The sequence below is a fragment of the Tenrec ecaudatus genome, chromosome 18 (assembly GCF_050624435.1).
Source record: "Tenrec ecaudatus isolate mTenEca1 chromosome 18, mTenEca1.hap1, whole genome shotgun sequence".
NCBI classification, from domain to species: Eukaryota; Metazoa; Chordata; class Mammalia; order Afrosoricida; family Tenrecidae; genus Tenrec; species Tenrec ecaudatus.
This window is the reverse complement of record NC_134547.1, coordinates 13,426,222-13,442,989: the sequence shown is the minus strand read 5'-3', so window position 1 is coordinate 13,442,989 and position 16,768 is coordinate 13,426,222. Positions and strand designations below refer to the sequence as shown.

At 54.4% G+C, this 16,768-nt stretch overlaps 1 protein-coding gene across 1 annotated transcript; it reads right to left on the bottom strand.

The window, feature by feature from the left end:
- Positions 1-2,273: 2,273 nt before the first annotated feature.
- Positions 2,274-12,248, bottom strand: CKM (creatine kinase, M-type). Its single transcript, XM_075537202.1, has 7 exons — positions 12,056-12,248; positions 9,310-9,464; positions 7,663-7,795; positions 5,378-5,549; positions 3,820-3,943; positions 2,903-3,092; positions 2,274-2,452 (listed from the first exon to the last, which is right to left on the bottom strand). Exons 1-7 carry the CDS (start codon positions 12,246-12,248, stop codon positions 2,274-2,276), a joined length of 1,146 nt encoding a protein of 381 aa, XP_075393317.1.
- Between the last annotated feature and the right edge of the window lie 4,520 nt (positions 12,249-16,768).

The following is a 16,768-nucleotide window of genomic DNA, read 5'->3' as shown; positions in this document are numbered from 1 at the left end:
TGTGGGCCAACCTCTCCAAAGTGGGTTCCCTAACGACTCCACGGGGCGTGCCCCAAGCTCACTCAGTCAAGGTCTGTGGGAGGAACCAGCTACAGCAAAGACGTTTGGAGGGGAGGCCTGGTGGGTATAAGAACCAAAAGCAGAGCAGTGGGAAAATACTGAGAAGCTTGTCTTCCGCAAACGGTGGGCATGGCAGAATACCCTTGGAGAAGAACTTGTATTATGGGGTGCCCACTAAGGAGCCCTGGTGGTGTAGTGGGCTACACGTTCAAAGCCACCAGGAGAAGGATGAGACTGTCTGCTCCCACGAAGAGTCCCAGCCTCGGGAACTCCCAGAGGGCAGGTCTACCCTGTCTTTTAGGGTCGCTATGAGTCAGAATCGACTCCATGGCAGAGAGTTCGGGTTTGGTGCTGTTCAGAGCTTTGGGGAGACATGGAAGGTTCTTGAGCAAAGTCAAGGGCATTCAGTAGAAGAAATGTTTATAAAGGGATGATACAGAGCTATAAACTGCCACAGAGTATCAAAAAGGCCAACCAATCTGTCCTGTAAGAAGTATACAGCCGTAGTGTTGCTTAGAGGGGAAGATGGGGTGACTCTGACATACTTTGGACATGTCAGGAGAGACCAGTCCCTAGAGGATAGCATGCTTGATAACAGAGGGGCAGGGAAAGGGGCCCTCCAGGTGACAGACTGACACACGCAGTGGCGGCAATAATGCTCTCCCGCATAAGCACTGTGAGGGTGGTAGCAGGCCCAGCTAGCAGTGTTACTTTCTGTGTTGCTTGGGGTTGCCGTGACACCTAACCGTGTCGAGGGAGGAAGTCAGACCACAGGAAGGCCAGTGAGGAGGCTTGAAGGAGACCTCTGGAGAAGCTCCCCAGCACCACAGGAAACACATGTGATGGAGGTAGCAGTGATGAGCTATATGGGGAGGGGGGTCCCAAACGAGTGCCCCCCCCCAGCCCAAAGTCAAGCCTCAAGCAATACGGTTTGTTCCTTTTTCCGTTTTTTGATTAGAATCCTCTGAGACTTTCCATTCACACGGGCCAGCCTACACTGCTCTGGTGTGGACGCTGTGTTTTGAGATCGGAGAGAAGTTCAGAGTGGATAGTGTAATGAGCCTCAACGTCCTGAGCTGATTTTGTGACCTTGGGCAGATCACGACACCTCTCTGGGCCTCAAGATTCCCCATGAACTAAAAAAAAAACAAACCCCAAACTCCTCGTCATCAAGTGGGATTCTGACTCGTGGCGACTCTGGGGCTTTAACGAGAGCGGCCAACTTCATCTGTCCCCTGCGAAGCAGAGAGATTGTGGTGCTGGCAAAGAATATTGAAAGTACCATGAAGTGCTAAAAGGGCAAATTGGTCTTATAAGAAGACCAGAGTGCTCCTTAGAGGCAAGGATGGCAAGACCTCATCTTACACACTTGGGACCTCTTGCCAGGAGAGACCAGTTCCCCAAAGAAGGACATCATACTTGGTGAAGTCAAGCGAGAAGCAGCGAAAAAAGAAGGGCCTCCCCTTACGAGATGGATTGGACCACTGGGCTCGGCATGGAAGCGGTGCTGAGGATGGCACAGGCCCCGGAGGTGTTTCCTTCTGGTGTGCTGTCGAAGACCGCAGCCGGCGCTTCACCAATAGGCCACCAGGGCTCCACGCACTTGAACAACCTACTGCCATTGAGTCAATACTGACTCATCGTGACCCCCTTTGGGTTTGTGAGACTCACACGCGTCACAGGAGTAGAAAGCCCAGTCTTTCTCCCTCCAAGCTGCCGGTGGTTCCAAACTGCCCATCATGACCATGGCCCCACCAGGGGTCCCCAACAACAGCCCTAGAAAATGGGGAGCACTTAGCTATCACACAGCATCGGGTCGCCAAAAAAAAAGTTCCCCTTCTGGAGCAATCGCACACACAGCTAAGGCCACCATAACTTTTATTACTTGGGGCGAAAGAAAAAGCCCAAGCTCCAGGAATAGCTGCTGGGAGCTCCCCCCGCCCCCACCTCCTTTAAACTGGGCTCACGGTGGTGGGCGGAGCTATGGGAAAGAGAGAGGGTTTTCATTGGCCGGAGCCCAGAGAGAAGTTGGAGCTCATTGGTTAGAACTCTGGTTGGGGTTAGAAATCTAAGGTTCCAGTTGGCAGAGCGATTGTGGGCAGGGCTCCCGGAGGAGGGGCGGGGCTATTGGTGAAGGGGCGGGGCTCCGATCGGTTGGGTCCACCCATTCACTGGGTCCCCAGCCAGCATTCGGTGGCTGGCGCGCAGGGCGCCTACTTCTGGGCGGGGATCATGTCATCGATGGATCCGCCCTTCTCCAGCTTCTTCTCCATTTCCACCATGAGCTTCACGCCATCCACCACCAGCTGCACCTGCTCCACCTCAGACGAACCCAGCCGATCAGCGTTGGACACGTCGAACACTGAGCCCACGGCGGCGGTGTCCACGCCACCTGCGGGAACCAGGGGGCCAAGGCGTGAGGAGGGGCCGGAAGTTCAGGAGCCTCGCGCCGGTTGTGCACATTTCTGGGGCTTAAGTCGCCGGATTTAGATAGCCCACCCCTCAATCGGTCAACCTGCATCCGTGGCCCGGTTCTGCAGTTAGGCCTGCTGATCCTGCCCCGCCCTTACACATGGGGACACCGAGGCCCTGGTGGGAGCCAGGGACACGCACAGGCATGCTATAGAATCGCGATGATCACGTGGACTACTAAGAGGAGGGTGTGCTGCGCCCATTCTATAGAGAAAGAAACTGCAGGTTGCAAAGGGGCAGCCCTTGTCCGACCCTAGCTTCGAACCGCGTTGGTAGCCTAGGACATGCGGGGCTATGTCCTTTGAGTTCAAGGTCTTCAAACGCCATGGGGAGGGGGAGCACGGGGCAGAACCGGGGGAGCAGCACACACCTGTGCCCCGCTTCTGCAGGCGCAGGCGGGTGAGGATCTCCTCAAATTTGGGGTGCTTGCTGAGGTGCGCCAGCTTCACGTGCACGCCTCCACGCAGCCCGGTGCCCAGGTTGGACGGACAGGTGAGCACGTAGCCCAGGTGCTCGTTCCACATGAAGGGGTGGCCGGCCTTCTTGAAGATCTCCTCAATCTGAGTGGGTAAAAGGCGGAGACCCGGATGATCATAAGAAGGCGCCCCCCACCAGGCCCCCAATGCTGGAATGGGGGTCCGCAGATGATGAGGAAAGGGCTCGGCCCTCATAAGCAGAGGCAGGATTTTCAGTGGCTAGGTTCCAGGGATCCAGGACGAGTGGGGAGGCAGGGGCAGAGATGTATTCTAGGGCAAGGAGCAGTGCGGGGGGGGGGGGGGACGCACAGGAAAGACTGTGGGCGGGGCAAGATCAGAGGGGCGGAGCGTGAGAAGCAATGAACTCTTGGCTCATCACTCCAGGACCACAGCAGAAGGCAGGCCCCCAGAGGGTGAATTCCTGCTCTGTGGGTGTGAGTCCTTGGGGTTGCGGGGTGTCAAAAAGCAACACTCGAAGGGTCAGGCCAAGGTCAGCAGGTGCCACTCCTCGGGGGAGATGAGACTTTCTATTCCCATAAGGGTTACAGCCTGGGTATCACACAGCGGCAGTTCTACTCTGTCCTAGAGGGTCGTTATGAGTCGGAGTCGACTCAATGGTATGGCGTTTGCAGTTGTTTTGAGAAGAATCAGGCCAAGGATGGAGGCGCCAGAAGCTGGGATTTGGGTCAGGGGACCAGAAGCCGTAGGTCGGGACGAAGACAGCGCGAGAAGCACGGTTGGGTGCCGCAAAATGGAGGTGAGTGGGGGTTCGGAGTCGAGCCAGGCTCAGCAGTGAGGGGCAGACACCCACCTTCTGCAGCCCCACGCAGAAGCGGCGGAACACCTCCTTCATGTTGCCCCCCTTCTCCATGGAGATGACCCGCAGGTGATCCTCCTCGTTCACCCACACCAGGAAGCTCTTGTTGTCGTTGTGCCTAGGGAGGGGGCAGGCAAGAGGAATAGGAGTGAGCTGAAGGAGGGGAGGGGTAAGAGAGGACTCTATTGGCCACCCTCCCCCAAAACACATAGGCACCCCAAGGAGGGAAGGGGGATGACAGCTGCTCCCACAAAATCACAGAAGTTTCAACCCCTAAACTGCCATGAATATTCTAGCATCTATAAAACCCTGAATCCTGGATTCCAGGGCTTTTAAGGTCTTAAGGCTCTGAATAGCATTAAATTACAGAACAGAAACTTGGAATGAGGACGGGTAGATCTTGGAAATCCTGCATCTCGGTTGGGCCTGGGAGCCGCTTCCTACCTAACACGTTGCCACCGCACCCTGGGAACACTGCCGGGTGCCGAGGCAGGATGAGTTGCGAGCCCCCATAGGTTTTCGTTGGCTGATTTTTCCAACGCAGCTTTAAAGGCCTTCTTTCCTCCTCTGCTAACTTTGCTGAAACCCGTTCAGCAGTGTGAGACCAAACCGACTGCCAGCCTCAGAGCGACCCTCTAGGACAGGGTAAAGCTGCTCCTTAGGGTGTCGGCGGCTAGAAATCTTTCTGCAAGCAGACAGGCTTCCTTCCAGTCTTCCTCCCAGCCAGGGGCACCTGGTGGGTTGAACCACCCACCTGCTGGTTAGCAGCCCATGGCCCCACTGTAACTCCACCAGCAGCAATAGTTAATCACCATAATGCTAACAAGAAACTCACTCACTGCCAGCCAGTCCATTCCGACTCCAAGTGACCCTCTAGGTCAGGGTAGAACTGCCCCTGTGGGTTTCTAAGACTGTCACACTTTATGGCATTAGAAAGCCTCACCTTTCTCCCTCAGGGCGGCTGGTGGTTTTGAACTGCTGCCCTTGCAGTGAGCAGCCCAACCTACCCACTACGCCACCAGAGCTCCTTCTGAGACTTCAAGGACCCTCCAAACAAGATCAAAAGTCAAACCCACTGTGACTCAGTCACCCAATAGGACCTCATCCTTGCAGTTAGCAGCCTGATTGATGCGTAAACCAAAGTAGCACCACCACCACCCCGCCAAGAAACCCAAGCTGCCAGTCATCATACACCCATTTTACAGATGGGGAAACTGAGGCAAGGAATGGTGAGATAGCTCCCTGCTGCCCCTCAAAGAAATCCTAGGGGAAAGAGCTGAGATTTCAATGCAGGGAAGCTGGTTCGAGTTCAACGTCGTAACTGCCACTCCTCCTAGTCCACGTTTCCAAAAAATGCGGTACACAAGCCACAGGGGCGGGGTGGGGGGTGGCGGAGAAAATGACATCATCATTTTCTGCAGGACTTGGAAAGGGCGCTTTTAGGAGCTTGGTTTGGAAGGGAATGCTGAGGAGGATCATGCTGGGACAGGGAGGACAGGGAGAGACTGAGCGGGCCGGAAGGCCAAGGGGCAGGTGTGGGGAACAAGCTCACCAGATGCCCCGGGCATCGGGCCAGTCTCGGGCCATGCCTGAGGCCAGCAGCAGTGGGGACACGGGCTTGTCGAACAGGAAGTGGTCGTCAATGAGTTGCTGCTGCTCCTGCTCAGTCATGCTCTTCAGTGGGTAGTATTTCCCCTTGAACTCGCCTGTCAGGCTGTTGAGGGCTAAGGGGCAGCACCAACGGGTGGTCAGCCGCTGCCCAACCTCCGCAGAGGTGAGGACACCCAGCCACCCCTGAACTGCTGCTCCAACTGGACCTAGAGCCCGTGGACCCATGGAGGTCCCTAAACACTGCCTCTAAAGCCAAACTGGTGATGTCTCCCCGCAGCCTTTGCACGCTGTCTGCCCAGGACCCAGAACAGCCACACACTGCCTGCTTCTTCCCGGTCTGCCAGCCACACTTTGACCCAGGCCACCTGAAGGACCAGAGGGAGGCGGACAATCTCCAGAACGCTGGTGGCCATCCGCCTGAATCCCTCCCTGGTAAACCATTTGTACACAGGCATGTGTGTAGTAAATAGATGTACATGGATGAGTTGAGTTTGCATATATTTGTGAACATCTGGCTGCTAGCCACAAGTTCAGCACTTTGGGAAAACTGCCAACCCCTCTGAGGGAGAAAGATGAGTCTTTCTAGTCCCAGGAAGACTTATAGTCTGGGAAACCCACAGGGACAGTTCTGCCCTGTCCTAGATGGTCACTACGAGTCAGCATCAACAGGGCAGTGAGATTTAAATAAATCTATTTAGATCTAAAAGCATATTACATATTATAATGTTTTGTGTCCATGCTATATTACATTGTAATTCGATTTAAATAGTTTCTGTTTAAATGGATGTGTTACTATAGCATAATGATTGGCGTGGATGATAGATTACATGATGACATGTTATATCACTCACTCACAACCAGTGGGTTGATCCCAACTCCTGACTATCCTCTAGGACAGGATGGAGCTGCCCCTGTGGGTTTTGAAGCTCTCAGTCTTAATGGGAGCAGAAAACCTTATCTTTCTCCAGAGAAGCACTGTGGTTCAAAACTGCTGACCTTGTCATTAGCAGCCCAACAACGCCTAACCCCTACTCTGCCAGCTTATCATGTCAGCTATGACATAGTTCTTGTGATCATGTTAAAATGAAATCATGAAGAAATAAACCCACTGCCAACAAACTGGTTCTAAACCCATCTGGGAACAGAATTCTCCATCTTTCTCCCATGAACCAGCTGATGGGTTTGAACCACCAACCTTGTGGTTCGCCGTCTGGGGTTTACCTGACAGTGCCGCCATTAAATGCAGGCTCAACAACCAAACTCACTGCCATAGAGTCCATTCTGACTCATAGCGACCCCATAGGACAGGGTCGCACTGCCCTTGGGGTTATTGAGGCTGTAACTTTATGACAGCACAAAGCCTGCTCTCTCCCCAGCACCACTATATAAAGTGTATTAGAAAGCAAAGGTAATAAAGACTCAAAACTATCACTTTCTACTTACATTTCTTCTACTCTGTGTTCCTGGAGTGATTTTCATCTACTCTGTGTGGTTACTCTGCCCTCTAGGGCTGCTATGAGTTGAGTTGAGTTGAGTTGACTACTCTCTATGATGGAGATCCTACATCACGATGTAACTAGAACTTCTTGTTTCTTGTTCCCCACAGAGGGCTAGAATAATGTTGAATGGATGGGTGGATGGATGGAAGAAAGGATGGATGGATGGATGGATGAAAGGATAGATGGATGGGTGGATGGATGAATGGATGGATGGATAACTGGATGGATGGATAGATGGATAACTGGATGGATGGATAGATGGATAACTGGATGGATGGATGGATGGATGGATGGATGGATGGATAACTGGATGGATGGATGGATGGATGGATGGATGGATGGATGGATGGATGGATGGATGGATGGATGGATAGATGGATGGATGGATGGATAACTGGATGGATGGATGGATGGATGGATGGATGGATGGATGGATGGATGGATGGATAACTGGATGGATAACTGGATGGATGGATGGATGGATGGATGGATGGATGGATGGATGGATGGATGGATGAAGGGCTCTGGGTAGGTGGGTGACTTCAGGTCTTCCTCAGCCCCTCAAATCTTGGCACTCCCCTACACCCGATCTCCAACAGGGGCAAAGCGGGCAGCCCTCACTCACCAAGCCCCGCCCCCATGGGTCACCACCCCCTCACCCCCACCCCGTGTTTCAGGGAATGGCGGCCCAATGAGGAGCCTGCGCAGCGTGAGCCCTGCTTCTCACCTTCCACGGAGAGCTTCTCCACAGCCCTGCGCTCGCCCCGGGAGCAGTGCGGGGGCAGGGTGTAGCCCTTGATGCTGCGGCCCGTGCGGACACGGCTGCTGAGCACGTAGTTGGGGTCCAGGTCATCACCACCCTGCAAAGCCAGTGTGGGGGCGGGGGGGGGGTGTCAGGGCCAGACCAGGCCTCCTAGATGTGCCCACCCTTCTGCCTGTCTGCTGGCCTGGTAATGCCCCGTCCTCTACCAAGCCAAACCAGAACGAAACTCCCCGCCATGGAGTCGATGCTGACTGACAGGGACGCTGGAGGACAGAGTAGCACTGCCCCTGTCGGATTCTGAGACTGTGACTATTCATGGGAGTCGAAAGCCCTGTCTTTCTGCGATGGAGCGGGTGGTGGTTTCGAACAGCTGGTCTTGTGGATCGCAGCCCAAGGAGTAACCACGACGCCACCTGCACGCCAAGCCCCTCCCCCGCCCTGTTCTCTCTGGCTGGGCTTTCTGAGGGCTTCCCTGGCCCGTCCTCCCACTGGTCCCTTCCCCAGAGCACACACCTATCCCTCCCTCCTCGGGAAGACGCCTAGCTCTCCACACCTCGGTCACGTCCGCTTCCGGTTTGGGGGTGTCTCTCTCTCTCTCTCTCTCTCTCTCTCTCTCTCTCTCTCTCTCTCTCTCTCTTCCCTTTCTAACTGCCCCTGCCCATCTCCCTTTCTCTCTCTTTTTCTGTGTCTCTGTTGTACCCCCTTGTTTGCTCTCTCACCTCTGTCTCTCTGTTGCTCTCCGTATCTCTCTGCCCCTGTGTCTCTTTCCCATATCTCCCCAGTCCTGTCCACCCCAGTGTTTCTCAAAGTGTCTCTTTCCACCTGTCCATCTGTGTCTCCCTGTCTCTCCATGTCTCTGTACCCCCATGTCTCTCTCTCTGTCTCTGTGTCTTTCTGGTGTCTCTCCCCACCTCTGTCAGCCTCTGTATCTCTCTGAGTGTCTCTCCTGTCTCTCTGGGTGCCCTGCCTCTATGAATCTCTGTCTCTCCCTGTCTCTGTGTTTCTCCTGTCTCTCTGGGTGCCATGCCTCTATCAATCTCTGTGTCTCTGCCTGTCTCTGTGCCTTTCACTACCTCTGTCAGTCTCTGTATATATCTGGGTATCTCTCCCCAACTCTATATCTCTCCCTGCTTCTATCTCTTCCCATCTCTGTCAGTCTCTATATATCTCTAAGTATCTCTGCCTGTCTCTCTGAGCATCTCTGCCTTTTTCTGTGTCTCTCCCCATCTCCCCCAGTCCCTGTATCTCTCTGTGTGTCTCTCTTGCCTCTCCGGGTACCTCTGCCTAAATCTATCAGTCTCTGTGTCTCTCTTGGTCTCTGGCTCTCCCCACCCTTGTCAGTCTCTGTATCTCTCTGGGAGTCTCTCCCTGTTGCTACAGTCTTTGGGTCTAAGTGGGTGACTCTCTCTGTCTCTGTGGCTCTCTCAGTCTCTGTCTCTTCCCTCCCTTGTCAGTCTCTGTATCCCTCTGGGTCTCAGTGGGTGACTCTCCCTGTCTCTGTGTCTCTCCTCACCCTCTGTCTCTCACCATCTCTGCCTTCCTCCTCTCTCTCTCCTCTGACTTCCCTCCCCACGCCTTCTCACCCCGGGGTTGCGGGGACAGCCAGCCCACCTTGAGGTTCTCATGGTTGAGGTCGGTCTTGTGCTTGTCAGTGGGTTTGTAGCCCCCGTGGCGGTCCTGGATGATGGGGTCGAAGAGGTCTTTGAAAGTGACATAGGACTCTTCGTCACCAGCCACACAGCCCACAGTCATGATGAAAGGATGACCTGTGGGGAGGGAGGTGTCACAAGGTGCGGTCGGAGGGGCTCACCCCAGCAAGCAAGACCCTGTATTCCCTAAGAGTTGGTGCCCTGAGCCCTGGACTCACACCGACTCGTATAGTCTCACAAGAGCCCTAAGGCACCAAACCCAAACCCACTGCCACTGAGTCTGCTCTCACTAGAGCCACCCTACAGAGCAAAGAAGAAGGGCCCCTGTGCGGCTGGGACTGAATCTGCACTGGAACAGACAGCCTCTTCTTTCTCCTGTGGTGCGGCTGGCAGTTTCAAACTGCTGACCTGTGGTTAGCAGCCAAACACGAACCCCCCTGCGCCCTTTACGCCACTGGTGCCCATTTTTTGAGAAGAGGAAACTGAGGCTCCAGGAGATTACGTGACTTCCTTGGGTCTCATATTTATGACTAGAGACGTGGTGCGGTAGGCAGTGGCGGGGAGTGAGAGAGAGAGAGAGATGGGGGAGAGGTGTTCACTCAGAACTTTGGTGAGGCTGAGGGGGAGTAGGAAGGGGAGAGGGTTCTAGGAGGACTCATGGTGGTCCCAAGGTGGGGAGAATGCTGGGACAGGAACACAGGAGAAGAAAGACTCGGGGACTGGTGGTTTGTTTTGTCAGTTGCTTTTGAGTCGCCTGGGACGCACAGAGACCCGTCGTGTATCAGAGTAGCACTGGGCTCTATTGGATTTCCAGGGTCTGTTTTTTGTTTTGTTTTGTTTGTTTTTTGTTTTGTTTTGTTTTTGCAGGGTGGGAAGTAGACTGCCAGGCCTTTCAGGGCGCTTCTGGTGGGCTTGAACATCCAACCTTTTGGTTAGCAGTCCAGTTCATTTGCTGTTTGAATCAGCACCTCGGGGTTCTCAAAAAAGGGGATCTTAGGCTAAAACGATTCAAAATCTCAGACTCTGTCCCCTATAAGGGTCAGGATGAAGACCCCTTCTCTTTCCCAGGTGAGGGACCAGAAGAAGCCTGGAAAGAGGGGTTCTCTGCCCAATCACAGAATGAGTTGGAGGTGAAGACGGACCAGACCATCTAAGTACATGGAAGAAGCACAACAGCCTGTGTGATCCAAGGATTGTCAATAATCCAAGAGGGGAGGAAGGAGTTGTCTGAAGCTTAAATTCTGAGCACTTACGGCTATGGATGACAGTGAAAACCCCAAAGCATCGGCAGAGTTCCCACATGGATCAAGCCTCCGGTGGATCTCTGACCATTGGCCAGCGATGAGAAAGCCTTGCCCCCAGACAGAGTGCGTTGGAAACCATGTGAATGCAGATGTAGTTACGTTGAGATTTAACACCTTATCATTTGTTTCCCTTGGGGGCCCATTTTTAATTTGTTTTATTGTTATTATGTTCTGCTTTCTTTGGGATTGAGATTTTCTAGGGTTATTTTGTTGTTTGTTGTCGTTGTTGGATTTTTTTTAAGAGGGAGGAAGTTGGTATCTTTTTCTTCATATGAAATCTGGGATAGGGAGATACCGTACATACTCGAGTACAAGCCGACCCGAATATCAGCAGAGGCACCTCATTTTACCACAAAAGCTGCATTAAAAGATGTGCTGGAAAATTTGACTTAGACGCAAGTTCACACTGCAGATTAATAGCTTCTTGGGGTTGTGGCAAGGGTGGCGGTAGGGGGGGGATGGGGAGTTAATAATGAGTACAAGAATGAAGAAAAGGGTCTAAAATTGATGGTGGTGATGATTGCGCGGCTCATTTTCATGTGAACTGTATGTCCATAAAACCCACTGCTCCACCAGGGCTCCGAGGTGACAAACGTCCGCCGTCTTATTCTAAGTGCACACGGTCACTGCCCAAAGCTCGGGCCGCAGCGCCCAGCGACGCCTGTATTTTCACGGCAGCCCTCCGACACGGATGCCCGGTTTTCAGCCCAGTACAGAGGAAATGACTTCCTCGGACCTGGCAGCATTGCCATGGACACTCACAGCGTGGTTTACTGGGGGCCAGGCGCCCTGGTGGCATGGTGGTTATGAGTTAGGCTGCGATCCACAAGGTCCGTGGTTCAAAGCCACTAGCTGCTCCTCACGAGAAAGACCATCAATTCTCATCAACTGACACAGAAACTCACAAGGGCAGTTTCACCCTGTCCCATAGGGTTGCTGTGAGTCAGTATCGGCTCCGTGGCAGTGAGTTTGGTTTGGTTTGGTTTACTGTGAGTCGGGCACTATGCTGGTACTATCTGGTTGGTTTCTTTCTTTCTTTCTTTTTTTAAAAATCATTTTACTGGGGGCTCGTACAGCTCTTATCACAATCCATCCATCCCTCCATTGTGTCAAGCACATTGGTACATTTGTTGCCATCATCATTCTCAGAACATTTGCTTTCTACTTGAGCCCTTGGTATCAGTTCCTCATTTTCCCCCTCTCCCACCCCGTCCCCTCTGGTTGCTTTCTTACACGGCCCCATTTCACAGGTGAGTAAACTGAGGTTTCCATTTTACAAATGAGAAAGCTGAGCACCCCCCGACCTGCCTTGGGTTCCCATAGGAAACCAAGGCCCAGGGCGGCCGGCTTGGTGCCTGGAACGGATGCCACAGTGGAGCGGGTGGCCCCTCCCGAGCGACTGACCTGGGTTGTCCACTCCGGTCTGGATGATGTCATCTAGGGTGAACCCAGAAGGTGTCTCCTTGTCCCTCAGCTTCTTGTAGAGGTCGGGGGTCAGCACCTTGGCCATGTGGTTATTGTGTTTGCTCAGGTCCGGGTACTCCTCCTCCGGCTTGTAGTTCAGCTTGAACTTGTTGTGAGTGTTGCCGAAAGGCATGGTGGCGGTGCGGCGGGCCTGGCGGGCAGAGGAGGGACAGAGGTGACCTCAAGGCCAGCAACAGTCAGCAAGGGGAACAGAGCAAGGCCTTAGGAGCAGGCAGGCCTGAGAGCAAAGCCTGCTTCCTGTGCTGTGTGACTAGGAATAAGTGAGCTGCCCTCTCTGAGTCTTTGCAGCTTGCTGGACTCCAAGCTGTCTGGGGACCCAATTCCCCAAAGGGGCCGAGCAGGTGGCTGGCAGTCACTGGGATGGCTGCTGTTATTGCTACTTCTCAGAATTGGCCCCTAAAGAAACAGGGCGATTCCACGGTAGCAGTGGCAAGACGGGGACAACTGGTCCAAGCCTGGCTCCAGGGATCCAGAGCAAGTGGAGGCTGTCGGTGGAACCTGGGGGCCTGGGAGAGGTGAGGGTCAAGGCGCTGGGCCAGAGAGTGTGAGACTGGGGACGTGCAGAGAGCTCTGGGGTTGCTGCCCAGGGTAGGGGCTGTTTTTAGCCTCTGGCAGGCTCCCCTCTGGCCCCTTCAGCTGCTGCCCTCTGCCCCCCCCCCCACATTCCAGGGTCTCAGCTTGCACCAGATCATCAATCCAGGGAACAGGTGGGGCCAGGGTGGCTGAGAGGACACCCAACCAGGTCCCTGGGGCTCAAGGACACCCTGGGCGCCCAGCCCGGAGCTCCTCCCCATTCACAGGATGTCCCCACCCTAGCCCTGCCAGGGACACCCTGGGGACAGGGCACTGAAGCCAGGTGGGTGACCCCTGAGAAGCACAGCAATATCTTCAGGGACGCATGTACAGCATCACAACCCAGGACAGTCACCGCCCATACACATCCCGGACCACACCAACCAGAGTCACATGCACGGCCACACCGTCAGCCCCAGGACACCCTCGGGAGACAGGACATCCAAGCAATGCCCACAGGAAGACAGACACAAGGTCACGGGGACACAGCAGGGACCCACTGAGCTGCTAACACAAAGACCCTGTCACAGTTGCTCTCGAAGTCCCCGACAGAGACACCCTCACATGGCTGGTGGCCCCCAATCCTGGGGACAAATTATAAAGAACAGAGGACAGGCCCCACAGCCCCTGGCTGGGGGTGACAGTGGGCAGCTGTCAAAAGCCCCTTTGCTATGATCTGCACCCCCAAACCTATGCCACTGAGTGGCTAGTGACTACCAGGGATCTATCTGCCAGACTCTCCTGGAGTTTACCTGTGGTTAATACACAGAGGAGGGGGACACTCCAATTTACAAGGTCACGTATCACACACTGCTTATAAGCAAGAGGCCAGGCAGGTCTAACCCAAGAGACCCTTTCTCCCAGGGACCCTCTACTCTGCCCCTCACCCTCACCCCGACTCCCACCCCAGATGGTACCTGGCTGGGCTGTGCTGAGGGGCAGGCTGTATCCTCCAAGTGGTACTGACCCAAAAGCCAGGCCTGCAGCCCCAACCTTATATAAGGGGGAATCTGGCTGTGCTATTGGCTGGGAGGGGAGATGGCTGGAGGCCAGCTAAAATGCTCAGCTCCCTGGCCGGGCATGGTGCCCATCCTGGACCCAGGCATGCCTTGCGCCCAGCCCCATGGCCTTGTATGGGTCGCCCCAAGGACCAGCCCAACCCCCTCCCCCCACCTCTCCAGCTGATCCTGGGACCAAGTGCTGAGTGGTCTGGTTGGGACAGCAGCTGGCCCCATAACCAGAACACGCGGCCTTGAGGCCTCCCTTCTCTGGCCCTGGGCCCCACACAAGTGGCTGATACCCAGCCCTCAGCACCCATGAGCCCCGTTACAAAACCCAGCAGCCCCCTACCCCAGGAGGGCTGGCATGCCGGGTTGCAAAGAAAGATACCCATGGTCCAAGAGGACCTGTTGGCTCACTGGGCACTCAGCTAGAGGGCAGAGGGCGTGTATGACCAAATCCAGGCTGGACCCCAGGGCTGTCTGCTCCCCAGGGGCACATGCGCTTAAACTTCTCTCCTTCCTAAGTGGGTGTGAGAGTGAGTGGGAGGGAAACTGAGGTAGGCGGAATCCCAGCGTTCGAACTCAGTCACAGTAGGAGGCCAAGAGGACTCAGAGAGACTTGGCCTGGCTAGGAAGGGAGTTATTTTTAGAGTGCAGTTTCGTGTCTCTGAGCCCCTGAGGCGCTAGGATGGGGGGGCTCGGAGGCAGGTGTCAGGGGGGTCGCCACGTGTCCGGGTTAATTATAACTGGTGGCTCGGGTGTCCCCGCGCATCACGTCCTTACAAGGGCAGCTGCGGGGCCTCGGGGGCGGACACGCCCTCCCCGGGAAGGGGGCTGGGCAGAGGCTGGTCCCGGCGTCGCCTCTGTGGCCCGCAGGGTTGTGCGGCCGATGGCTGCGCCCAGACACAGAGGCCCCTTGCCATCGCCTCCAAAGTGGGGCCCGGGGTCTCACCAGCGTGTCCCCTGCCACCTGGGTGGGCAAAGGAAGACCAGCTTAAGGCAGGGGACCCCTTAGTCTCTTCCAGATGCCTGTTCCCTAGGTTGCCGGGTGGACCCCTGAAGACATAGAGATTTCTTGGTGGGCTGCTAACCGCCAAGGTCAGCGGTTCTAAGCCACTGGCTACTCAGAAGGAGAAAGAGGAGGCTTTCTGCTCTCGCAAAGATTTCCAGCTTGGGAACCCCACCGGGGCACTGTGAGTTGGAATCCACTCGGCTGCGGTTATTGTGGTTATTTGGTTTCCACCTCTCCACCCAACTGCCCCTTCCCCAGCCAGGTCAGGCCCGTAGAGGTCTCCATCCCAGTTAGGGAAACGTACAGGCATCCTTACTAAGCCAAAAACCAAACTCACGGCCACGCACAGCGACCCTATAGGACAGGGTGGAAGTGTTCCTGTGGGTGTCCCAGACTGCAACTCTAAGGGGTTAAAAAGCCTCCTCTTTCTTCCAGGGAATGGCTGGTGGTTTCAAACTGCTGACCTTATGAGTAGCAGCCCAGTGTGTAACCACTATGCCACCCAGTCACCTTTACATACATACACACACATACATACATACACACACATACATACATACACACACACATACATACAGATACACGTCATTGGACTCAGAATCTCTATGCATCTCTCATTTTCAAATAAGTACTCACCGGATGGGTAATAAATGCTCACTGGGGCCTTGCCTGCGTGGTGTGAATGGTTAATGGGCTCGGCCTCCTTTGGGGGTTGGTGTCTGCTAAGAGGTGCCTCAGAAGAAAGGCCTGGAGATCTCCTACTGAAAAATCAGCCAGGGGAACCCTCTAGAGCTGAGCCCCACTGTTGACACTCCCGTGCATGTGTATGTGAGTGTGTGCATGCGCGAGTGTGCACACTTGGGGACACAGGGAGTAAACATGTGCTCTCTGGAGGCGATGCATCCGTGAGGGTCAAAAACCAAACTCACTGCCCTCTGGTTGTGGGAAACTGACCCTGTGGGAACTAGGACGAGGACTCTATTCCCTAACTTCTGACAGAGGGAACCTGGGAAGGTAGTATTCCACGGTAGGAAAGCCTCCACTTTGGTAAGTTAGAGATAAAGTCCAAGTCCATGATCCTGTTTTAAATATCGTTCCCACAGATTCTCCCCTAAAAGCTCGGCTGCCTTAAAGTGAACACATGGTTCAGTCTGTCTCCCTGTAGAAGCAGACATTCCTCGATTGTCTCCTCCCTCCGTGGCATCCATCCCCCCCCCCATGTCTTTCCCCCAATGCAAGTATTGAGTTTCCTCACCTGTGACCACCCACCTTGTAATGTATGTAACTCCTGAATATGCCTGCCTTATGGCTACCTATAAATATCCCAAGACAGCAAAGACCCTCTCTCTCTGCGAAGACCTGGCTGCTGGGATCAGGGCCACCCCAGAGGTGAGCATGCTACTATGAAATGTGCCTGACCCTTCATTGTACACTCTCTCCTATTTTGTATAACTTTACTCTGATCTTTATATATGATAACCGTACAATTGTGCCTATGGACCCCTCGGTTGTTACAGGCTGGAGTGAATTCCTACCCCCAGTGACCTGCTAGGACAGGGCACAACTGCCCTTTGGGTTTCTAAACCTGTGACTTTCCCAATCAGAAAGCCTCCTGTTTCTCCCAAGGAGCATCTGGTGGGTTTGAACCACTGACCTTAACCTTAGCCATCTAATGCTTGCCCGGCAGCTCCATGAGAGAGCAGGTGCCCACACAATGATGACAAGCTTAAGGGTAAGGTACTAGGCTGGGTGCCCAGAGCCGAGCTCCCCTCTTGGGGCTATATCCCATTTCCCTCTCCAGCCTCTTCAGAACACGTGCATGCTGAGTGGCCTCTCCACTCACTCACACACACACACACACACACACACACACACACATCCTCCTTGTCATCAAGCTCTTCCAAAGGAGCCTGGGAGGCCTGATGGATTGCCAGCCTCAGGGTCAGCGGTTCAAACCCACTAGCCGCACAGAGGGAGAAAGACACGGCTGTCTGCTCCTGGCATGATTGATGCTTCCTAAAGGAGTTACGGTGATGCCATGGGTGA

Coding starts and splice junctions, on each gene's coding strand:
- CKM (XM_075537202.1), bottom strand. CDS start 12,248: ATGCCTTTCGGCAACACTCACAACAAGTTCAAGCTGAACTACAAGCCG. Junction 7,796..9,309: donor TCAACCATGAGAACCTCAAG/GTGGGCTGGCTG, acceptor CTGGCTTTGCAG/GGTGGTGATGACCTGGACCC. Junction 2,453..2,902: donor CCTGCAGAAGCGGGGCACAG/GTGTGTGCTGCT, acceptor TGGTTCCCGCAG/GTGGCGTGGACACCGCCGCC.